At 34.6% G+C, this 24,588-nt stretch overlaps 1 protein-coding gene across 2 annotated transcripts in view; it reads right to left on the reverse strand.

The window, feature by feature from the left end:
- Nucleotides 1-18,852, reverse strand: part of LOC117111944 (arginine-hydroxylase NDUFAF5, mitochondrial-like) — a 112,494-nt gene extending 93,642 nt beyond the window's left edge. The window contains exons 1-5 of one of the 2 annotated variants that reach the window (XM_033254995.1): nt 18,748-18,826; nt 15,364-15,393; nt 6,896-7,304; nt 5,314-5,354; nt 3,176-3,239 (exon numbers count right to left, since the gene is read on the reverse strand). In XM_033254995.1, the coding sequence (XP_033110886.1) occupies nt 3,176-3,239; nt 5,314-5,354; nt 6,896-7,258 (468 nt within the window). In that variant the 5' untranslated portion in view covers nt 7,259-7,304; nt 15,364-15,393; nt 18,748-18,826. Of the gene's footprint in view, nt 1-3,175; nt 3,240-5,313; nt 5,355-6,895; nt 7,305-15,363; nt 15,394-18,747 lie in introns of both variants that reach the window. The other variant, XM_033254994.1, reaches the window with a different exon arrangement.
- Nucleotides 18,853-24,588: the final 5,736 nt, after the last annotated feature.

Genomic DNA, 24,588 nt, shown 5'->3' on the forward strand with positions numbered 1-24,588 from the left:
TTAGTATGTCAATATACAAAAGCCAACCTACAGACTTACTGTATGAGTACCATATTTCCAGAGGGATAAATTTGATGGAAGAACAGGTGTGAGTGGGATACTTGGGTAAATCATTCTTCCCGAAGGACGTTCTGATTCCTTTAAAGTGCACACAAGCCAGTTGTGTACAATCTAGAGTCTTTATCCTCATTCAGAAAGTGGGATTCAAACCTACCAATGATAGGCTATAGATGGCGGTGTTCCTGCTATACCGCTTAATTACCAAGCAGGCTAACTTCACCGTAAAGTACTCAGTGTTCCCAGCAGTTTCCCACCCAGGTATTCACTGGGCCCAGCATTGCTAACTTCATTGACTGACTAAAATCAATGCTACAGTTCTTTTGGTCCTCCTCTGTAATTTCTTCCCCCACCCTCCATAGTGTGTACTCCACCCGAACAAACAAAATAAGTCCAAGGCAAAAGGTATTATCAGATTAACAAGCATCCTTAAAAAACAGAATAAAATTGTGCTACTGGGAAAAACAGTGGAGTGTTATCACTTTCATTTCCATACACTTTGTTCCGAGTTAAAAGTTCAAAATCGATACTATACCTTTAAGACACGAAGCCATTAAACAATCCTTGTACTCTGCGATAAAACAAAACTGCAGGGGTATGAGTACTTGACCTTCGGTCGGAGGCATCACACATTATCCCAAAGGCATTTAAGCTTCATAAAAAATATACTTGTTTTTTACAATTTTTTTTTAAAACCACCGATGTTAGGCTACAGATAATGTTAACAGTTAACATTTGGTGCTGGAGGAACTTAATAATGATAATTTTCATAGTCGGAGACAGAACACTTTTTTCTTCAGGCCTGCTATATTGTATCAACCAAAGTGCATTAGCTTTTTCCTTAATTTAGATTTGTATGATAATATAAACTTCTAGACATAGCCTTTGTTTCACTTTATTAACTGCATAATAAGAGGTTCACTGATTTATGGATTCGCACTATTTTCATTATGTTTCCGCTATTATAATGATGCTGCCTTCACGTTCCAATTAAGAATTAATTTAAATTAATTGATTGGTCGACTCAAAATACCCTGATAACAACTGTGATGAAACTCTAGAAATTCTTTCTGTTAAAATCACATAAAAAGAAACAGTCTAACATTCGAAAGTGATAACCGTGCTATAAGATGCAGACGTCATGATCTGGGCCACAAGGGTTGGCCATTAGGAAGGGTTGGCAACAAGGTGTGGGCCACTAGCAACAGGCCTCTAGGAATGGCCTACAAGGGATATGCAACAAAGGGGTAAGCCAATGGGGAAGACAAGGGACAGGTCACAAGGAGTGGGGCACAAGTGGTATGAAATAAGGGGCGAGCTGCAATAAGAGGCAAGCTGCAATAAGAGGCTAGCCACAAGGCAAAAAAGGGGCATGCATCAAGCGGCAGGCCACAGGGCAGGCTATAAGGGAAAAGCCACAAATGGATGGCTACAAGGGGAAGGTCTAAGGGATGGTCCACAAGGGACACACAACAAGAGGCAAACAACAAAAGGAAAGCCAACAAGGAATGGACCACAAAGATCATGCCAACATTTTGAATTCATTCTAGCAGAACTGAAAATTTAGCTGCCAAAAGAGAATGTAAAGCCCAATACTTAAGGTAACACTAATATTAACAGTGTGTGTAATTCATAAGCTAAACATACAGTATAACCACAAAGGTAAGTGGGAAAGGACACGAGCAGATATTGCACCTATGACCTACATCTGTAATTAACCAACCGGGGTTATATAGATTTCTTACAGCTTAAGCCCATAATGAAGGATTCAAATTTGAGTACAATATTTGACTTCAATCCAAATTCTCCTGTCATATGCTTGACCAACTTTGCAGTTATTGCTGCATAAAATCTATCATTGTGTTTTACATGACATTGCCCTAGTTGTGCCTTCAATTATTAGATAAACTTCTCGAGAATATTTGCAGAGAATAAAAATGCAATGGCCTCATCATCCCAGCGAATGTTATCCAGATTGCCGTGTCAATAACGCAAAGTAGGAAAGTTTTTCTTTAAAACGGCCAATACACTTCAGATTGTTTAAGAAAACAATTATTTTGAAGAATTTATGAAGCATGTTGATAAATTACTATATTAGGCTTTCGATAGGATTCTTGTGCGGTGCATAAAAACATAAACACAAGGGAAACTTTGATGGCAATCTTAAATAAGTTAGCTGCATGGTACTTAAACTTTATCCATAAAAATAATATGCAATCTCTTGAATCAACTTTTTAAATTCCTAGTCTTAGGTAGTAATTCAGCAACGAGTTGTACACTCTAAACAAATATCAAAACAGCTTGAGACTTATTCGTCTTGGAGTAACAATTGGTGCAAACAAAATATGCTTCAAATAAAACAAACATGTTTTTTATAATGCTTATACTAAAGAGGGCAGTATTCTAATTCAAACACCATCTAATGTCATTTTTTTAATCAGCCTCTTCACCACCAGTTTACTTCCCTCTCCCACTTTTGTTTATTCTTTCTCATCAACTTCTCCAATTTTCTCCTTCATACTGTTCCTCCCAAACTCTTCCACTTGTTTCCTACATTTCCCCCACCCCCCCCCCCCCCACTCTTTCGTCAATGTTTCCTACATCCAAATTTTCCTCTCAACTTCCATTCTTCCCTCCCTTTTCTGCTATATGCTGTAACCAATGACAAGATTTGATTAACATGTGAAACGGCTCTTTTACATATTTTGCTATGTGGCTAATTACAATATTGATTAATATCACATTACCTCTTTTAATGTTTTACTTTGTGACTAATTACTGTATCTAATATCACATTACCTCATTTAAATATTTTGCTTTTTGACTAATTACAATATTGATTAATATCACATTATCTCATTTAAATATTTTGCTGTAACTAATTTATTATTTATTAATATCACATTACCTCATTTAAATATTTTGTTTTGTGACCAATAACATATTCTGATTACCATACTCACCTCATTTAAATATTTTTCTATGTGACTAATTACAACATTAATATCACATTACCTTATTTATATATTTTGCTGTGACCAATAACATGATCTGAGTACCATACTCACCTGATTTAAATATTTTGCTATGTGACCAATAACATGATCTGATTACTCACCTCATTTAAATATTTTGCTAGGTGTCCACGTCCACAACTTAAATCAAGAGCAACATCAAACTTCCTGTAATGATAGAATTTGATAAAAATCTTTAAAATTACATTAACATTACGAAAGGTCTGTTGATTTTAGAAATTTTTGATATATAGAGTAACTTATACTGTCGATGATGTACATTTGTGGCGAAGACAAGCCAAACCAGTCACTCGTCGCAAATTGTGTTTCAGAGATATTGGCCAAAACATGCTTGAACGTCAAAAACTAACCTTTATATATCTATACATCATTCTGTGCTGTTATTTTCTTCATTTTCAATGTTAAAACAACAATTTTTAACGATTTGGTGATAGTCTATGGCTGAGGAATACATGAAATCTTAAACTTTGAAGGCTAGTTTCTCAAATATTGTTCTTTAAACAGATCTATGTTTAAATGCTTGTAACTTCATAAGGAAATGTCAGACTTAAATGATTCTTTTACCATTTTATAGCTCTCATTTTACTGCCTGCAGTAATAGCCAAAAAGTCAATTTTTGCGACCAGTGTCCGGTTTGGCTGGTCTTTGCCACATTTGTATTATTCTTTAATTTCATTTTTTTGTCTGGCAAGATGAAGAACCACTTTACTAAATCAGAAAAAAACAAGTTTTTTCTGCCTTCACCTGACAATCTGACAATAAAATTTGCTAAACTTGCCTAATGGAGGCATACATAAAAAAAAGTAAGGCAGAAGGCAATGTAGTAAAAAAGTACAAAATCATTTTTGGGTTTACTGCTACAAAATCTTCATACGAATAATAAATCTTTATGAGATGGGAATAGAATATTTCATGAGATGTAATTCACCTCAGCTATGCCTCGCTGAATGAACCCTTTATATCTTTGAACGAATGAAATAATTTTATCCCATTGTACGAATGAAACACTTTACTTATATATGAAATGCAACACCTACTCTCTTATTAGTCAACTGTTTGATAGATTTATATTAGCCACATCATCTCCCATCATGGGGTCAAAAGGTCAAAGGTTGTGTACGGACAACATAGTCCGACATTTCTTTGCCTCTCCCATGGGGTTGAAGTTCATCCGCCTGAACAAAATCGTACGGCAAATAGAGCAAAAAAGTAACGAAAGTGATATCAGCCGAGTAATGAACTTTAATTCGCAGAATTAAACAATTAATTTATTCCAACACGACTTCTAATCAATCAATAAAGTGACAAAAAACTAAATAGATGTTGTACAACATAATGAATACACTGCTCCAGTGTTTGCTAAGACTCTCTGTACTTATTCTTGTATAATTACTTTCTTTATTAAGATTTCTTTGAGATGCTCTCTGTATAGTGCAACTCTCTGTATAGTGCAAAATAATTGTATAATGGTAGAACATACGAGGTCTTACCACGAAGCATGACAAATCGTTGATAACTTCACATTGAGATAATCTCCAAAATGAGTCAATGTCAAGATTTTATCAAATTCAGATTTGATGTTTTTGAAGACTTTGGTATATGATTTACATTAAAGTGAATTTTGTTAACCGTAAAAGTGTTCTCATACATATTCTGTACTTTTTCTAGTCTTTGTACAGGTTATATTTGAGGCTGATTTTCTCAAAACCAGGTTCTCATATATCTAAACTTTAAAAGCTCACATCTCTGGATGCTTGTCTATAATAGGACAGCCATTCAAAGACCAAGTTATGGTGAGACCGTACATACTGTAAAGCCCTATATTTTTGCATGACCTTAATTTTCGCGATAAAACAACTATCATAAAAATTAAGGGCACATAAAAATCATGAAATTCTGAATGATAGTTGTATCTCCAAAAGCAAAGCTATTACTAGTATACAACTGATATTTTATCAATAAAGATTTCGTGGAAACATTCTGCTTCTCTGTTATTATTTTTTAATCATTCAATTACATTATAAAAGTTAAATACAGTATTATAAATTACTGTCATATTATTATTCTGAAAATACTAAGCTTTATACTTGGCTAGGCTATGAGGTTGCATAGTGTGTGTGTTTGATTCTATTTTCAATAATCAGACTAAACACGCAACATAGAAACTAATGAACAGTATTATTAAGCGCACTCCATAAATTTAAAAAGTAAAAACAGCTACCTTGTGACATCACGTAATCTGTCTACTAATCTATAAGCAACCTAGAGATTGAAAAAAAAAGAAAATACAATGTTTTAATGAACCACTCTACAAATAAAATTTTTAAATATTCTAAACCAAGCATACACTTATTAAATGTTTGTGTGTTCAGACTAAATAATCAGACATTGTGTGGCCCAACGGTTAAGGCATTGGACTTTTAACCGTGAGGTCATGACCTCTGGACCAGTGTTCATCACACTGCTTGTGCCCCAGGGCAAGACACTTTATCTGCATTTGCCTATATTCACACAGGAGTATAAATGGGTACCCGGGATGGAGGAGAAGAATGAACTACGTGCATAATTAGAAATTTTCCCTGCAGAGCGGAGGAGTCTGCACGTTGTGTATGATTGATTCTGCATCCAATGACCAGGGCAAAAGCGCCTTGAGCCATTCTTAAGAAATGGATACATGCATTTTATAGATCATATTAAATAAAATAAAGCCAAATATTTTCTGCTTTTCTCTTACTCCAAATTTACACAATTTTTGCCAGCACCAGTTCCAAGGTATTTTATTAGCTTTAACAGGAACTACATTAATGTGGCAATATATCTATTATTGTCATTGTGGATTGATGTGAACATGTATCTACCATGAAGTGCCTCTTTAAGGCTGCTAGGTAGTCATGGACCATGCCCATACGCAATTCAGCATAATGACGCTGCAAGTTATGGGTTATTCTCCTACCTTTACCTTTATAATTGTCCATTTTTTTTAAAGAAACAACGAAAAACAAATAATTTTTGCATATGAGGCCTGAAACGCACGTATTAAAAGCGTCATTCATGCGCATGTGAATTCAGATTTCTATCGGAGCTTTCGCCTCAGCGAAACTGGTAGTTTGGTAGTTCTACATTTTGCGAAGCAAAAAATATGCGCAACCAATCAGAGCTCAGGAACCGAACTGCTGCCTTCGATTCGCACGAATAAATTCGCCTAGTGGAAAACCGGCTTAAAGACCTTTCCAGACTCTGAAAGTTCATTTGACAAAAACATGTGACATGCCTAAATACGGTAATGATGACATCACATCATGACCATATATAGGCACATCATGACTATATATGGGCATACAAGAGTTTTTTGTCAAAGAAAATTTGACAGTGTGGACAGAACTTAACCGACCATGTTTGATGATCAGACTTGGAATGTTAAGGTCGGTCCACACTATAAAATCTTCTTTGACAAAAAACTGTTGTATGCCCATAAGGATTTTTAAGTCTGACAGAAAAAATGTTGAATGTCTCAGCTCAGCGAAAAAACATCCACAACAGATAGTTTCTTCAACATTAATTTTCTAAAACAGTTTACGTGTATTGATGAATGCTGGTTATGTCTACAATTTTGACTTGTCTACGTTTTTCAGTGTCTCCAATAATTGATTGTTATAGACAAAAAAAAAAATATGATTGATGTGTGTATGTTGTTAATTCACAGCAGCAAGGAAGATATTTCAGAGGTTGCAGGTCTGGGGATAGTAACACTTTTACAAATCCTCATATTCACATTACTATTCATATCCATGCTTTGACCGTACCTCATCTTTTAAGTAATCATACACGTCGACGTTGTCTGCCATCGCAGCTCGGTCTCGTTGCATTTGTTTTGTTTTGCGGTCAAATACGTTCATTGTATGTTCGCTTGATGATCCTCCATGCTGCCACCGTTTTCGTAAAATTACATTTAAATCTGGTTTTAAGATCCTAGCATGCATATTTTTCATCAATTGAAAATAATTCTTATAATTCATTTCATTTAATAATCGTCTGTTGTGTAGATTGCAACACTGCAAGCTCCTCTCCTGGAATAAATTTCGAGAATGCTGTGATGTTGTTCGAGTCCTGCAAAATCTTGTTACATCACCACAACCTAGTAGTAACCGCCTCTGAACAACCCCCATCGAATCAATACACCAAATTGCACAAAGTTTCTTATAAAATTTTAATCTGGAGGGAGAAAAAATTAAAGTTAAATTAATAGAAATAATAAAATTATTAAACCATTTTTATTATTCATAAATATTTAGGTCACAAAGTTAATGAGAACTGATAGAAACCAAATCATGTTTGAAAAGCAGTAGTAACACACAATTAATGCCATATACTACAGGTTTGGAGGTGGTTTGGTGCAGTGGAAACGGTTTGGTTTCCCAACCTCGAGGTCAGGATTTCAATCTTTCGCTGTGTATTTCGCTTGTGTCCTTGAGCAAGGCACTTTATGTACATTGCTTCAGTCTACCCAGCAGTATCAGTCGGTACCAGCAAATTGCTGGCAGTAACCTGCGGGGGACCAGCATCGGAGCATCACCCTCTCATCCGCTAAGCTCCAGCCAATATGAGCTCTGTGGCTCGGCAAGGATTTACTTACTACAGTATGGGGCACAGCTCATATCCACTCTGCGGCATTGCACATACGTATCGTTACTGCCTGCATATTAATTGTACCAACTTTATTAAGCTTTGTATTCACTTATGAAAACAACAGTAAAAATATCTTTGGGAAGTCTATGTAACATTCAGCATGCTTCCAATGTAATATTCATCCAGTATAAGAAGAAATAATACCATTAATTCTACTTTTCTTAAATTACAAATCAAATAAGAATATTCAACTTATGATTGTATCTGTTTTAAAATACCTAAAATATTCTGGCTACACATATCTTGAACAACTTAGAAATAGAAAAATCTAGCCAGACACATAAATGTCATTACAGATGGAAACCTCCTTCTCAATATATCCAATACTCAATAGTTTATTTCTAAACTGTCACTTGCTTTTAAATACAGTATGTATATATGTATATTTATCTTGTTAAAAAAAAATCCCTAACATGGACTAACACACACCTATTCTTACACTACTGCTAGATTTCAGAATTAACTTTAGAGTAGGGCAGAGAGGGAGAAAATCCATTAGCAATTTCCAGAAGACGTTTTAAATCACGTCTTTTTCAATTAGCCGACATGAACATACAGCAATTTGCAGCGTGCAAGTAAATTTGAACTTGTTTTATTTTTTTGGAATACTGCTGAAAACAACAAGGGCTAAGACAATTACAATTACAACAATCACAACACATTTAGATTAGAGTTTCTGAAATTAAAGACTGTAGAAAATTAGACATTAACACCGACGGTGCAAATCAATTTGGTAAAATGGAAAATTAAAATGAGAAGAGTACAACATTAAACAAGACATCAATTAGCCTGAAAACATGTTCGACAGCTAGAAGGGGTGATATAATCTACTGAAATCCCAGAAAAGGGATATAATTCCCACAGGCTAAGTGAAAGGGATAATGTACATAATTAATCTCCTTTTCTACATGATCATCTTCTACAAATTCTGGAAATGGATGCAATTTTTCAAGCTGCTTATGAGGAAGTATTATTTGCAGCATGTGTTAGCACAACTTTCCCCACCCCGTTTAAAAAAAAAAACAATTGATGAATATTAGGATCAGCATCTCCTCCCCTCTCTTCTTAGAACTTGAGGGCATCATCTTCAATAACCTAAAGGAATTGATTATTGGAGGATCAATTTCAGCGACACCATTGCTGACTACAGTACTAAACTATTTGGGTTCCTGACTTGCAATCAGTCGCAAGCTTCTTCTTGATTTACAATTTATTACAACACTCTCCTACTTCAACAAACACAGACCGACAAAAAAACTATATAACTCAGCATCAAGATAATCCGAGTAGAAGTTCACCTGAGGGCGTGCTTGGCTATCAGCCAGACTATCTTGTCATTTCGACGTAGTATCTTCTTGCTATTAATCTGTGCTTCAATAAAAAAAAATCTCCTAGAATGTGGTAATAATTCTTTAATAGATCCAATAAGCGAGGTTTGTGTTACCTGATATTTTACAAATCTGTGTTCTATCGATACTCGAAAATGAATCAAACGACGAAATATGGAGGTAAATTATTGTAGCAATTAAAGTTGATCTTTAGACCAAAAAAACTCTGCACTGAACTGAAGAAGATACATAAGACACAAATAAAGTAAACTACAGTAAATGAATGTTTATACAGTGAAGCTTCAGCTGAGGGTAATGATACTGTAGACTGCTACATATGTAAACTTGAATTTAAATATATATTAAATCTCCGCCCAGGGTGTGCTTATTGTTGAGAAGGGTTTTTGCGGGGCGTTTATTTGAGGGAGCAATTTATTCGAGGGAGGCATTTGGTTGGGGTTATACGAGAAAAAAATAAACACCTTGAGGCGTATATTCGAGGGAGGCGCTTAATCTAAATGAGGTTCTAGGCGGGGGTGTCTATTTGAGGGGACGTTTATTCTTTTAACACAAATTATAAATTATTAAAATAATAAATACTGTAGGTATATAGCTTTAATTGTTCTTACTTTCATACATAAACATACCTATAAAACTCAACATTCAAGTTAAGATTAAGCCATGAGATAGAATCAGAATACTAAAGCACTAACTCTAATATATTTTATGTTCCAAGAAAATGCCGAGTTGTGTATCGGCACTCAAAAACATGGCTACCATAGATTCAGCTAATAAAAATATGATGAAGCATCGTTTTCAATTACACCCTCAGCTAGATTAATAATTTATTAATAATAATGATAATAACAATTAATTAATATTAATAATTAGTCTTATTTATGGTTGTAGATTAATAATTTAATAATTTATTTACAATAATGATAATAACAATTAATAAATAATAATAATTAGGCTTATTTATGGTTGTAGATTAATAATTTAATAATTTATTAACAATAATGAAAATAACAATTAATTAATAATAATAATTAGTCTTATTTATGGTTGTTATCTATATAGTATGCCTAAATGTGGTGCTTTTCTTAGGCGGCCATCTTGTTGAGCACTGATACACAATTCTACATTGCTTCATTGCCTAGTTTACACTTGTTATAATACCTCTATAGATTATCGTAAACCAAAAAAGTTGTACAAACACAAAAAACAGGGGCGGATCCACTAGGGACATGGGTGGATCCACTAGGGGCACGGGGGACACCTGCCCCCACCCCTGTAAAATTAAGTTTATTCTTCATGAGAAAAAAATATCTCAATAATTTGAAGAGAAATTTAAGTCTGATATTGGTTTCTATAAATGTTTAAACACAGTACAGTAGCTAATTACGCTGCCATTTAAAAGTGTTGAATGAAAGCCAGTTGATGGACCATTAAGGAGGACTTCTTAACAAGAGAACGCAAACTGATTCATGACTGTCTTCCCCAATTACACAAATTGATGACTGTTGCCGCAATTCCACAAATTGATACCTGTCATCAACAATTACCAACAGAAAAATTCTGAAATCAACTCGTTGATCAAACAAATGAATGAAGTGTAAGAAGTAGGGGCAGTGAAGGTGGGGTGATGCAATAAGGGTGTGTAATTAAAAAAGTACCCTTAATATTCCACGGATTTTTCAAATCTTCTCATCAAAGTTTTTGCTGCTGATTAAGGTTAAGTGAGTGACATTTACTAATTGGCAATTTTTGGACTGAGTGCCTAAATATTATAAATCAAAACAAACTGAAACGCAATACCTGTGAAAGTATTCTTTAGGGTTGTAAATCAGTCTCATAAGAATAAACAACTATCATATATTTGGGACAAGCCACAAAAAAGTGAGGTAAATTCTGAGTTCCTGGTTTCAGTGTCAATATTCCAATTTTAATTACCATATTTAATTGAATAAACGCTCCACTCTGAATAAACGCTGCCCCCCCCCCCTCCTTTGAATAAACACCACCCCTAGAGCCTCATTTGGAATAAATGTCTCCCTCGAATAAAGGCCTCCTAACTGTAAACAAATCTAATGGAAGCAACATCATTCTTAACACATGTAATAAATGTTCTACACCAGTAGAATCACATTATTTCTAACCTGGTTGGGACTGATAAGCCTTTATGATCACGCAATAACACATATTGACGATAATTATGTGTTGTAGTTCCACATTTACAGTGAAATTATGGGCGTCTTTTTGAGTATACGTATCCAATTTACACCAAAAAAAAATAAATGCCTCCCTCAATAAACGCCCACTCAAAAACCTTTCTCAACAACTGGAGGTTTATGCGAATAAATAATGTATGTAAAAAACCCAACAATTTATATGACAACATTATCCCAAAATTTAGTTTAACTTTTACAGTGACTTTTCTTTACAGTATAAACAAGTTCTTGTAATCTCTGAAGCTGCGATGAGGGCAGTATAATAGAGGCAGTAGAGTATTAAAACATGCTTAAATCATGGAGGAAATATCCTTCATGCTTAAATACTGTACACAGTGGCTTAAGTTATTAATATTATAATATTAGTTTTTCGGCAGAGGTTCATATGCCATTAATTACTACTACTAACAGTATTGGTATTGGTGGCGCACTTCACAAAAAAAAAAGATCTATTAATTAATGAATTAATCAATCATTCAGCCGAGTACTTTTAGAGCTCCTCATAATAAGAGAAAATTTTTCAAATAATTAGATTAAATAATTTGTACAAAATTAAAACTAACAATTGAATACAAGACGCGATTCAAATTCACAGCCTTTGGCTCCTCATCGGAGCTGAAAATCGCAGAGCTAATAAGATAGAAATATTTAAATAATTAGAATATTCACTTGTACAAAATTAAAATGTCTTAAAATGAAAAAAAAAAATATCAAATGAGAAAAAAAAATTAAAATTAAATACCAACATGATTTGAACTCATGCCATATGGTTCCTTAGAACCATCGCATGAAACTGTCGCATGCCGACGGTGGTTAAACCAACTGAGCCATCCATACGATATGTATAAAGGTGGTATTGGCAGTAAAGTACAGTCCTTGCTGAAACCCACTCAGCCATGAAAAAAAAACACAAAAAAAGCACACAATCTGCAATTTAGTTATTCCTAGAGCTCCTCATCGGTGCTAAAAAAAATGTTTTTTTAACATCAATTTTTTTCTCTCTTTCTCATACCAATTGTTTATGTAACTCCGCCACCTTGAACAGTACAAGTACTGAAAGTGCCTGCAGTTACAAGTAAAGAATAAAATTAAAATATCTCAAAAAAAATTATTATTGCCACTGCAATTTTCTCCAACCCAGGGATCAATAACCTTGTGCGAAGGCTTCCGGTCTCCCAACGGCTATGAAGGTCTCATCAATCTTAACGAGGACGCAATTAACTGTCTAGAATCCTCAGATTTTTTTAGTTTCTGAGAATGGAATCGCACAAACAACGATAGTCAAGGAAGGTGGACAGAGTTTGTTACTCCAAAGGAATTAGTATTATTGAATATTCTGCCTCGGAGTTTTGTAATAATAACGAATCGGATTTTGTAGGGCATTCACTTCAAAGGAACGCTAGAGGTGCTTGAGAGAAAACACGAACAAAAGAGAGGCTCAAGAGAGAATTTCATTACACCTTGTTACGTAAAACCTCATAATACCAATGATTTTCAAAGTAAAATGTTATTTTTTGCATAATCTATACTATTTTTACCTGTTTTCTAAGATACTAAATTGTTTACATCTTTTTGTACTAATTTACTTTATTGACAGCATTTCCAACCTTGTAGTATATTTTTAATTTTTTCCTACTCTACAAACTAGAACAACACCTGAACCTTCCCTACCTCTTGCTTTAAAATCTCAATTGCCTACCAAATTACTGATGTATGAAGAGAGTAACTCTCTTCATATAAGTTTTCTGAAGCTAGGCAATCACTGCATCATAAAACAGTCGTACAACTGTCGTACAACAAATCTAACTTTGCTCCATGTGAACGCTAGACGGTGGCAGTCTTAACTGATCGTACTCAATAATTAAACAGCTGCACGCACGTCATGTCGTTGCGTTTCTCCACAGAATCGAATCGGCCGACAACCATCAGGCACAGTGAGTATCCAGCTTAAGGTACTGTATTTTTCGACAGATTTCTACCTCAAACATTGATCCAACATCTAATCAGATTTAAAGTTTGTACTATAAGACTAAATATGATGATTTATTGCTCTCGAACTAGGAAATTAGCTAATGAAAAAGATGAATTAACAAGTCAGTAAACTCCTAGGGCTTCACAAGGCCCCTTATCACTGGGTATAAGTACACATTTACCATCTCAACACCATACTTGATTTTATTAAATCTCATAAATACCATCATAAATATACGGTGTTACTATTATTACGGATCTCCAACCAAAATGAATCCGTCATAAGTATGTAAGTACAGATAAAGATTTGAGAGAGTAACATATAAATTACAGAGTGAAATTAAATTATTAAAAAAATGAAACAATATAAAACAAATTAATAATCGTGTAACTGGAAGTGAATTTATCATTTGTAAATAAACACCAGTGTCAATTTTTGATAATTTTTATGTCACTTATAACTAAGCAAGTTAATTTCAAATAGCTTTTATAATTTTTTTTTTTATTTTCAAGGGGTATTACATCTTTATATACTTAGCTCTTATCTGAGTTTCACCATTCCAGATTCACTTTGTTTGTCCCAAGAACGAAAATAGGTTAAAGCTTCATACGAACAAGAGTAAATATTCACTGGTGGTGATGCATTTCAGTACACACTGCAACCTGGGGGATCAGATTCACTAGCAATTAAGTGGAAAATCTGTGGTTTAGTGGTTAAGACACCAGGCTAGATCTGGAGTGCAAGCTCAGTGGTCTAGTGGTTGAGGCACTAGGCTAGTTATCTGGAGTGCAAGCTCGGTAGTCTAGTGGTTGAGACACCAGGCTAGTTATCTGGAATTTGTGGGTTTGATTCCCAAAATATAACATGCAAGATTTTTTTCCAGATTTGGGAATGCACTGAGCATTCAGTATGATAACACATCAGAGGGTAAAAACATTCCTAAGAGCAAAATACAGTACAGGTATTTAAAATAAAAATGTTATGTGACTAGAATCAATTGTCAATGTATGCTATACATTTCTTAGTTTACAGAGACAAATTAATGTAGATTGTTTCTGTGGTAAGAACATCCCTTAAAAATTAGTAGAACAGTCCACTTCAAAACAGACTGCTATGTCACTTATAACTAAGCAAGTTAATTTCAAAATGCTTTTATAATTTTTTTATTTTATTTTCAAGGGGTATTACATCTTTATATACTTAGCTCTTATCTGAGTTTCACCATTCCAGATTCACTTTATTTGTCCCAAGAACGAAAATAGGTTAAAGCTTCATACGAACAAGAGTAAATATTCACTGGTGGTGATGCATTTCAGTACACACTGCAACCTGGGGGATCAGATTCACTAGCAATTAAGTGGAAAATCTGTGGTTTAGTGGTTAAGACACCAGGCTAGATCTGGAGTGCAAGCTCAGTGGTCTAGTGGTTGAGGCACTAGGCTAGTTATCTGGAGTGCAAGCTCGGTAGTCTAGTGGTTGAGACACCAGGCTAGTTATCTGGAATTTGTGGGTTTGATTCCCAAAATATAACATGCAAGATTTTTTTCCAGATTTGGGAATGCACTGAGCATTCAGTATGATAACACATCAGAGGGTAAAAACATTCCTAAGAGCAAAATACAGTACAGGTATTTAAAATAAAAATGTTATGTGACTAGAATCAATTGTCAATGTATGCTATACATTTCTTAGTTTACAGAGACAAATTAATGTAGATTGTTTCTGTGGTAAGAACATCCCTTAAAAATTAGTAGAACAGTCCACTTCAAAACAGACTGCTATAAAATATTTTAAATGAATCCTGGATCATTGAGCAAAGGATAACAGATTGTGGACACACATATAGAGGGCATACCATCATTTTCTTTGCACATCAAACAATTATCTTACACTATGAATTTTTTTAACAATTATCAATTTTAATTCATATCCCTATTGTATTATTATACATCTTTCATACTATTATTATAAATTTAATCAGAACCATAATGAAACCCAATGCTTTTTACACTGAGTGTGCGATCCAGAAATTTTAGTCTTTCCTTAAAACTCACCTTTTCTAATAGATTAATAATTGTATAGTGCTGTGAAACAAAAACACAAAGTTGAAATAAGTAATGAGCAAGTGCCAAATAAGTAAATTGTTAAATTAAAATTTAAGAAAATTATATTCTTTTGATCATTTATGATTTGAGTTTTAATATTACATCACATGTAAGTTTTATTAAAGCTCCACCTAATTTTTTAAAAAGTTCACCTCCAGTTAGGGTTCCGTACTAAATCCCCTTGTGGGGGTCAAGTCAAGGAGGAGACATTCTTGCAGCAAAACATTTTTTAATGACTTCTCAATATTTATCGTTGATAACTAGGCATACTGTACTGCAGGAACACTGGCTAAAACACAATGGAAATAAGCCATCTTTTCATCTGCAAGGCTACCAAGCCAAAAGCCAGGTACCAGACTGTAGAATAAGGCCTGCGCAAGGAATATATCCCTCCCAAAAATTAGGCCTAGAATTCCGTCCGCACATTTGGGAAAATAAGGGCAGATGTCTGTAAAATTTTTGCAGAAAACTAGGCCTATAACACAACCAATATATTTAGCACTAGTTATGGTTCTGTGCTATTGGCTTGGGATGTACCAGGCCAGACACTTACTGCTTCGTACATTCTTCATAAATCCCCGGCTAAGTCTCCGCCACCGTTTTGTTGTTGAATAAAAACGAATCAAATTGAATTGATATGTTTTATAGTTTGCCAGTTGAAGGTCTCGTAAATCCCTGACCAAGTCCCGGCCCATGGCCTCAGGCGTTTTCAGATGCGAGTTTTCTTCTTCTAGCCTAGGCCTAAGAGAAACTATTTCAATGGACGTCTGGACGTCCATTATGTTTTAGTATTCAGATCACAAAAACTATGTTTTGAGAAATTCAGACACTGAATTTTGCAATTACATTGATTTTTAAAAACAAGACTTTTGTCACCGGCTCACTGATGTCTATTTAGTAATAGATGATTCGGATTTGAGTGTTGAATACCATTTAAAACCATATTAATTATTTTTAAAAAATTCCACCTAACTGAGACTATGTGTAGGGAAACTCTACTTTCCAAAAACCGCAAACCATAATGTTTTTGATTTACAGATGATACCTCAAAAACCGGGTCAAATTTGCACGGAAATTTGCTAGGAAAATAGGTGCACAGAATCGTATTTATCTGCATATTATACATTACATTAAGATTATATCAGAGCCTAATTTTCAGCAAAACCTGAGCGGAAATCGCCCCTTATTTTCAAAATGCGCAGACAGATTTCTAGGCCAGATTTTTGCACGGAGGATATATACCCCACGCAGGCATCACTATAGTTTGGCCCTGTCCTCCACCACCCAAAAAAAACAAAAACAAATGCTGTTTGGAGCTTTATAGGATAAATGTCTTCATCTATCAAAATAGTTGTAAATGTTTAGTATTCAGATCACAACTCATAGTCATACGCATACCAGGCATGAGCTAACCCACTTGCCCGACACCAGGACATGTATTTTTTACGGTCGGACAACAAGAATTTTAGGGACCACTTATCTGTGGACAAGCACTTTTAGAATAGGCTATTTCACCATGTAAATTCACAGTACTTAGTACACTATCCACAGTATAGTATATTAACAAATTGGTGGCGCACAAAGAAATATCAAACAGAGAACCGACTTTGCCATTGTTACGCACCACACTGCGTGCATCAACTTAGGGTGACCAACACTCCCGCGATTTATTGATGGTTGAATAGAAAAAAAATGTAGGCATACTTAATACAAAATTTGTTATTTTCTGCAGTAAAGATTGAAAATGAATACTTAATTGTTAAATTTTAGCCAGATCTGTTTTAAGTGTACACATTACAGCTACATATTTTCGCAAGATATCACACCTGTTAGCTGTCAGCCGTCTGGGCCTGCTGCACGTGGTGTTTAAAATATAAATATGCACTGGTCTAGTCAATAAATACCAGATTTATTTAAAGACTTTGAGCACACAGCCATTAGTATCGTTGATTAGTTGAGTTGGACGACATGAAATGTCTGGATTTCAATACTAGGAATTACTTTCAAGTACGAATATGAACAGCAGCCATTAGGCCGACTTCAAAAAAGGCCTAGTCTATTTCATTTGGGCGTGTGAGGAAGGCAATCTAGACAGACTAAAGAAAGGGTAGTTAAATTGGGATTTAAAGTTGTTAAAGTAATTAAAAATCATTCACAAGTGATGGAGATAATGTGCATATAAAATCCAAATCTTGTAAAACTGGAGTTAACAATAGTGACCGCTCATCTCTCGTAGAGAGGTAGGCAATTTTATTTATTTTGCAATAAATGAAATGAGGATGTGTGAGGCTGTAAAATATTCCCCACGTAAAATATTAGGCCCCGAAATCCGTCGCCGCATTTCGAAAAAAATGAACCAATTGAGGCCTTCATAGTAGGAACACATGTATTTATGATTCTGCACATCTATTTTTCTAGAGGTTTTCCCGTGCAAATTGAATTGCATTTTTTTTATCCTCCGCAAAAAACGACGACGGCCTTTAAACACGCAATAAGAAAGTAATCAACACACTCCTACTGTACATACATAGAATATTATTAACAATGTTTATTTTATTTGAATTTCTCCATATCATACATTATTGAAATTCTTGCAAATTAAAAAAAAAGAAAGAAAAACATGTTTGCCTGATCAATGCAGTATGCATGTAGGCCTGCTGCAGGGCCATACATAGCAAACATATTTTACTTAATTGTGTTATAGTTTATGATTATTGCGCAATAATATTATTGGGACAAGTAAAATTGTCTTCAGGACAAGTGAATTTTTCAAAAGTACTTGTCCAGGGACAAGTGAAAAAATATAAAATTCCCTCATGCCTGCATACAGGGTATACTGCGGCTTCCTACCCTTGAGGACAAGCCCTGGCAGGCCATTGGCCTAGCCTAGTAGTAGAGATCCCATACATAGGAAGGGGAGAGGGAGGGCGACCCTTTCTTTGTTTGCAAATCGTTGACATTGTTGTCATATTACATCCCTGGATGCTCCCGGGTCTGCGGGGGACAAGAATATCTGTACATCTGTGCATAGTCCCAGCCAAGTTTCCACTATAGCCTGGGTCCGGGGACCCAGACTACAACTGACAATGAATTACATAGGCATTTTAGTAGGCCTATACCTCCCCGGACCCTGGATCCTAACACAATACATCAGACTCAGCTCAGGCTAGGCTAGGCCTACAGCCGTACGGGCCTACCGAGGCCTAGCTAGCACATTTCGGAAATGTTGGCCTTAATGAAGTTCAACAAATTTAAGGCATATGTCATTAATAATGATGAACAAAATATACTTGACATCATATTAATAATGCTTCATCGACATTAAAAACTCACCACTTAATAGGTTGCAATCAGTAAGTTGTTTTGACCAAGCCTAGCGGTTTTTTTTGTACACAAACAACACATGGGCCCAAAAGATGGGGAGGAGCGAGCCAAACCAATCGGCGAAGTAGGGCGCCATCATGTGATAAAGCTGCACACAAAATGAAAAAGTATAACAATTTTAATGTAGGGCCAGCAGTATTATCATTTAATTTTTCATAAGGCGAGAATTTTTTTATACCTTGTTTCGCGAACTTATTTTTTTTTTAATCGTCAGAGCAGGACAAAAAAAAAATTTGTTTTTGTAAACTAACCACTTTAAATCAAAATACTAAACAAACGCAGTATACAATCAGTATAGATATACCGAAGTATCGTCAGCGTAGGCATTGATCCTCTAGTTATTCTTTAATTGAAATTCATTGGTAGATAGGGATAACAGAATCGTCGGGGAATTGACTCTGTTCGACAGATGTACTAAGATGTTTGATACAACATTTACCAGTTTAACTCTTTTGGATTTGCCCAAAATGAGGATTGACAATGACATTTATGTTGAAGCTTAAGAGTGGAAGCTTATGATGTTGGTGAGTAAAGTAGAAAGTCAAAGAAGATAGATCGATCAAGATGGGCGTCAATTTTATAGAGTAAAGTTATCGAAGCATCATTGACACTTCGTTTCTATTTGTAAGCAAACTTGAGCGGACCAAGATGCGAGCCACGCTTTTCAAGTGGGCGATGTTTGATTAATTCAAAACACTTAGAGGTAGAGTATGAGGGCAGTAGGTCTGAAAGCATTGAGAGTATAATAGGATTCGGTGAAATAGATAAGAATTTCCAAAGAGAGTGAACAATATGCATTCAAATAAACCACTGAATGGAAAAAGCATATTATCAGGAGCGATTATCAGTAAATGCTGATGTATAGCGAAACATCGATTAAGTCATTTTTTAATCATTTTGGCTCAGCACCGAAAAACATACGGTAAGCATTCTAATTACAGTATCATGTTTAAGGTGAGTTCTCACGTCCTTTAATACCACCACTTTGTCTTCATCATCATAGGTATAACATAATCATCATCATCATTCTTATCTTTATTTCTGTCGTCATTATCACCCTGAACATCATCACCACTCATTAACATCATCGTCATCATAACATATTATCATTATCATCATCCTTATCATAATCATGATTTCTCTGGTAGCCGACACGTGTAGTGAAGATTTCCATTTTTTAGGTACCATCTCACAAAAGATAAATAAAATTATGATTATGGTAATGAAAAACGTAATCATTACATAATCCTTATCATCATCCTTATAATCAACTTCATCATGCAAACTTCATGATAGTGCACGTAGCTATTCATGTAATGACGTCATAACTTTTTTTACCAAGACAGCAAAATAAAATAGACAAAATATGATCATCAGTCAGTATCGATAATTTTAATAAACTTTTTCGACAGTTTCTAATTTCAACCCTACAACACCACGTCACGTGATGTATACGTCATCGGTTTGTTTTCCTTAATTACGTGCGTTACAAAATAATTATCACAGAACGTTAGTTTATAGAATGGACGTGCGTGATAATACCGAACACTTTTCTAATCACATATTTGAAACTACAATTTGTTTATAAATCCAACTTTTATCCGCTTATGCATGGATATTTGCACGTACCGAATTACAGTACAGTAATATAATTGACGTCGTTTGCACAGAAAGATTTTGAACCAATCACATGCGAGTAGCTAAGCCATGTGACCTCGAAATGATCATCAAAACAATAAAATATTGAATTTGAAAAATTAATTATTCATTATTCCTGTAAACATAATAACAGATAATTTAAAACAGAAATTCTAGCAACATCAACTACAGCAGTGAATAGAATTATATTATATCGGTGTACATGGATGCTTTTGTATCCATGTACACCTACACTAACAACATAATATTCAGTGTGATTGTCTATGTATGCCCAATAAATAAATAATTGTTCCACTCTTGTAAATATATTTATGACTAGGCCTACACGGTTGTCGTCTAATATCTCCCTTATATAACTGGTATAATATAGAGACAGCCTCTTTGGTATTAAAAACATAAAAGGCTACAACGCAAGCTGATTTACACAATGTTCAGTATATCAGATGTGTTAACGGAAACGTCAAAACGGTATTGTAAGGCTTTAGCAAAAATTACGACATAATTATGACCGCGATCTATTATGATATAGGCCTACGGCATAATATGCGACATGTGACATATAAGAATGAACAATACCCTAAACTGCAAGTCTGAATCGGAGATATGAGATCGATGGTGCGAGCAAAGACGCTAACCACAGATTAGTATCCCGGATCAGAGATTCTCAGTGTTGCACTTTTCATTATTCAGTCCGGGAGATCATGACGATGATGATAATGATTACAAATGTGAGGGATTTTCTCCGTATAATAAATATCAATGAACACAAGGAATACAAAAAATCAATACAGCCTTAGGCCAAGCCTACTGTTGTCAGACAAGAAAATAAACAAATCCATCTAAAATGGAGCACAGTATTCCTTGACAAGGTCAAAATTACTGTATAAAGATAATTTTTGTCGATTGCTAAAGGAATAATCATACCATCATCACGGGAAAAGTAGGCTAATACACCTAATCGTATACAACGTTGATTAGAATTCGTCAGGGACACATCATTAACTATACTAAAAGAGTGAATTCACTGAAAATGTGATTCTACGAGAGTAGATAGCCTACTGATGATCACATGACTCAATGACGTAACATAATTAAAAATGGCTCAACCGTTTGCCTGTAATATGATGCATTTAATGGAAAGATGAAGAACACAATTTGATATTTGAAATCAAGGAAAGAATGAATAACAGCTAATTCAAATTACGTCATTAGGTTTATGCTACCTAATTATTCAGTGATAACGGACGTTATAATTATCGACGAAAATTCCAAGAACTTATCACACAACGATAAATAACGAATATATACGGGGAAAAACCAATCCAAACGCTTATGTGCATATGTTCAAATATCAAGTGTTCTGGCGATCAATAATAAATAAGCAGTGATAAAAGAGCCAGTGATCATCATTTATACCGATTATCAATTGGATAATCACAATTCGTTTTCATGACAACATAAATCCATTAATCATTAATGGAATTTGTTTACAAATAATACATTAGGCAAATAAAAAAAAATTTTAAAAACACAGGATCCGAGTTAGTGATTTAACAGACATTTCCGGAGTGTCAATCAAACTTAACAACTGACCAATCAGAACAGGGTAAGGAATACGCGCACGTAAAAAAAACGTGTTGACATACATTTTACGCTTTGGGGCCTTAGCAACTATATCCAAGGGGCGGGGCTTAGCGGAAAGGTCCATCACGTCATAGCTCTTTGTATCAAACTTTTGAGAGACACTGTACATACGATAAAATAACCTCAATAGAAACGAATTTTAATTACTGTATAATTATATATAATTATAACTCTGGGTATAAAACAAACGCATACAATACATCGCTTGATAGCTGATGATCAAGTTGATATGATATCAATTTCTATTTGAAATCATGACTTACAGTAGGCCCACTGGGTACAGTATCTAAATAAATTATTGAAAGTATGATATATAATATTATGCAACACGGTACTATATATGCATTTGCAATGAAAATAATTGATTCAATTTATAGGAAATAAGTGACTTGGCATCTCGTCTGTACAATGGGGCTTGCAGATCACAAGAAGATGAAGTTGTCATAAAGAATTTCAATCAAAGATGACAACATTTTGAGGTTAATTACAGATACAAGCTAAAAATGGCATTAAAAAACTAAGTTTACTCTGTAAACAAATATCACATGCATAGGAGAAGGGTGACCGATAAGGGAGAAGAATGACTGAGGGTGAGAAAGGGGAGGATAAAAAATGAAGGGTAAGGAAAGAGAAGTAATGGATGATAGGAGAGACAAGATGATGAAAGGAGTGTGGTGAAAACGGGGGGGGGGGCGAGGGGAAGTATGGTGGATAAACTGATGGTGAAAGAAAAGGAGTAAATGATATTTTAGTGGAAAGATAAAGGTTGAAGTAGACAAAATTCATGGATATCAATATTCGTAATTATTCATATCTAACAACAACTGTGAAGCATTAACTCAATGACGTACCAAAACTAACTTAACCACAATGTGGTTACTCATGAACATCAAAGAGTACCGGTATAGAATTGCAAGAAGTCCGCCCCGATTTTGTATGCACGCAATAAAACGTTAAACAGACAGTTTACTGCCACAAGATAGGGAGTGCCCTATTGGAATTCAAATGGAGTGCGCTCGAATCTCATCTTTAATGCCACTAAGCGAATCTCGTCTTTTCGATCCATTAGGTGAATTTATTCGCGCAAATCAAAAGCGTCGATTCATGTGCTTGCGCATTCACATTCCTATCGGAGTTTTTGCGAAGGGAAAAAATGCGCAATCAATCAGAGCTCAGGAAGCGAACCGACGCTTTGATTCGCGCAAATAAATTCGCCTAGTTGAAAACCAGCTTTAAGGACACGCCCCTTCATGGCAGTAAATTTAGAAACAGGATTACGTTCCAACGAAACCACGAGAGCTTTTTCTTGCAGTTCTATGCTCTTTGTTAACACTAATGAAAGACTTGGATAAATCATATTAATAAGATTTTATCAACGGCAGTACCGCATACAAAGTTACTCCTGTAGTTGAGATAGTTCCAGTGGTGGTGCTATTTAGGAGCCAGGAAAAAATTCTTGGCACAACCATTGGTTTGAACCAATCAGAATTAGAGACGGAAACTCATTGAATTCAATGATATCCTAACTGTAAAAAAAATTCCACACATGCACTATATCCTGTTGACGTTAATCAACAGTGACAGATTAATTCACATTACTTTGCAATCCACTGTTCCGCAAATCTGACTAGATATAAATGATTTAGTATAACATAATAGATAATTTGAATTAATAATGATAATAATGCAATTTTTAAAATTTCAATATTTTTAAAGTCATTAATTATAATATTAATTTAAAAAAAATCATAAAAAAAGATAATACCAAAGAATATATGTTGCCTTAGTTATTAAATGACTAAATTCATTTGATAGGGTTAATTAACAGAATTAATCTTGATAATATATAATTATATATATAAATACATTTATATATATGCATATATATACATATATTATATACATCTTGATATAACAGAGATTATATATATATATATATATATATATATATATATATGTAAATCTTGATATAATAGAGATGTATATATATATCCAATGTAATTGGTTGAAGATGTAAAACCTGCAAGTGAAAAAAATGACTCAAACCAGATTTAAACGTTCTGTTGCTTGATATGCATTGAACTAGGCCACATATTGAATTTGAACACAGTCAAGGGTAATTCCTTTCCCTCTCTTTGTAAATACGGAACATCAGTAGTCCTCAAAGCACTCACATGGAAAAGAGTGAACATGAGAGTGAAGGAAGTTGCTTTCAATCATATTATAACTCAGCACAATATATTTTTTCACTTGCAATTTCCTCATCTCTACCAACACTCTGTGTATATATATATACATGTATAAATAAAATGAATGTATACAAATGCATGAACATAATTATACACAATTTCCTTCAATTTATATATTTTTTCATTGTGTATGAGGTGTATATGGAACAACTCCCGAAGTTTTATTACTTCCGCAACATACCAAATGCTCTTCCTGGTTGTCGTAGGTTGATAATCAAAAAAGTTTGCTCATTTGACT

The sequence above is a fragment of the Anneissia japonica genome, unplaced genomic scaffold, assembly GCF_011630105.1.
Source record: "Anneissia japonica isolate Jap-2015-1 unplaced genomic scaffold, ASM1163010v1 scaffold1594_len1068242_cov183, whole genome shotgun sequence".
NCBI classification, from domain to species: domain Eukaryota; kingdom Metazoa; phylum Echinodermata; class Crinoidea; order Comatulida; family Comatulidae; genus Anneissia; species Anneissia japonica.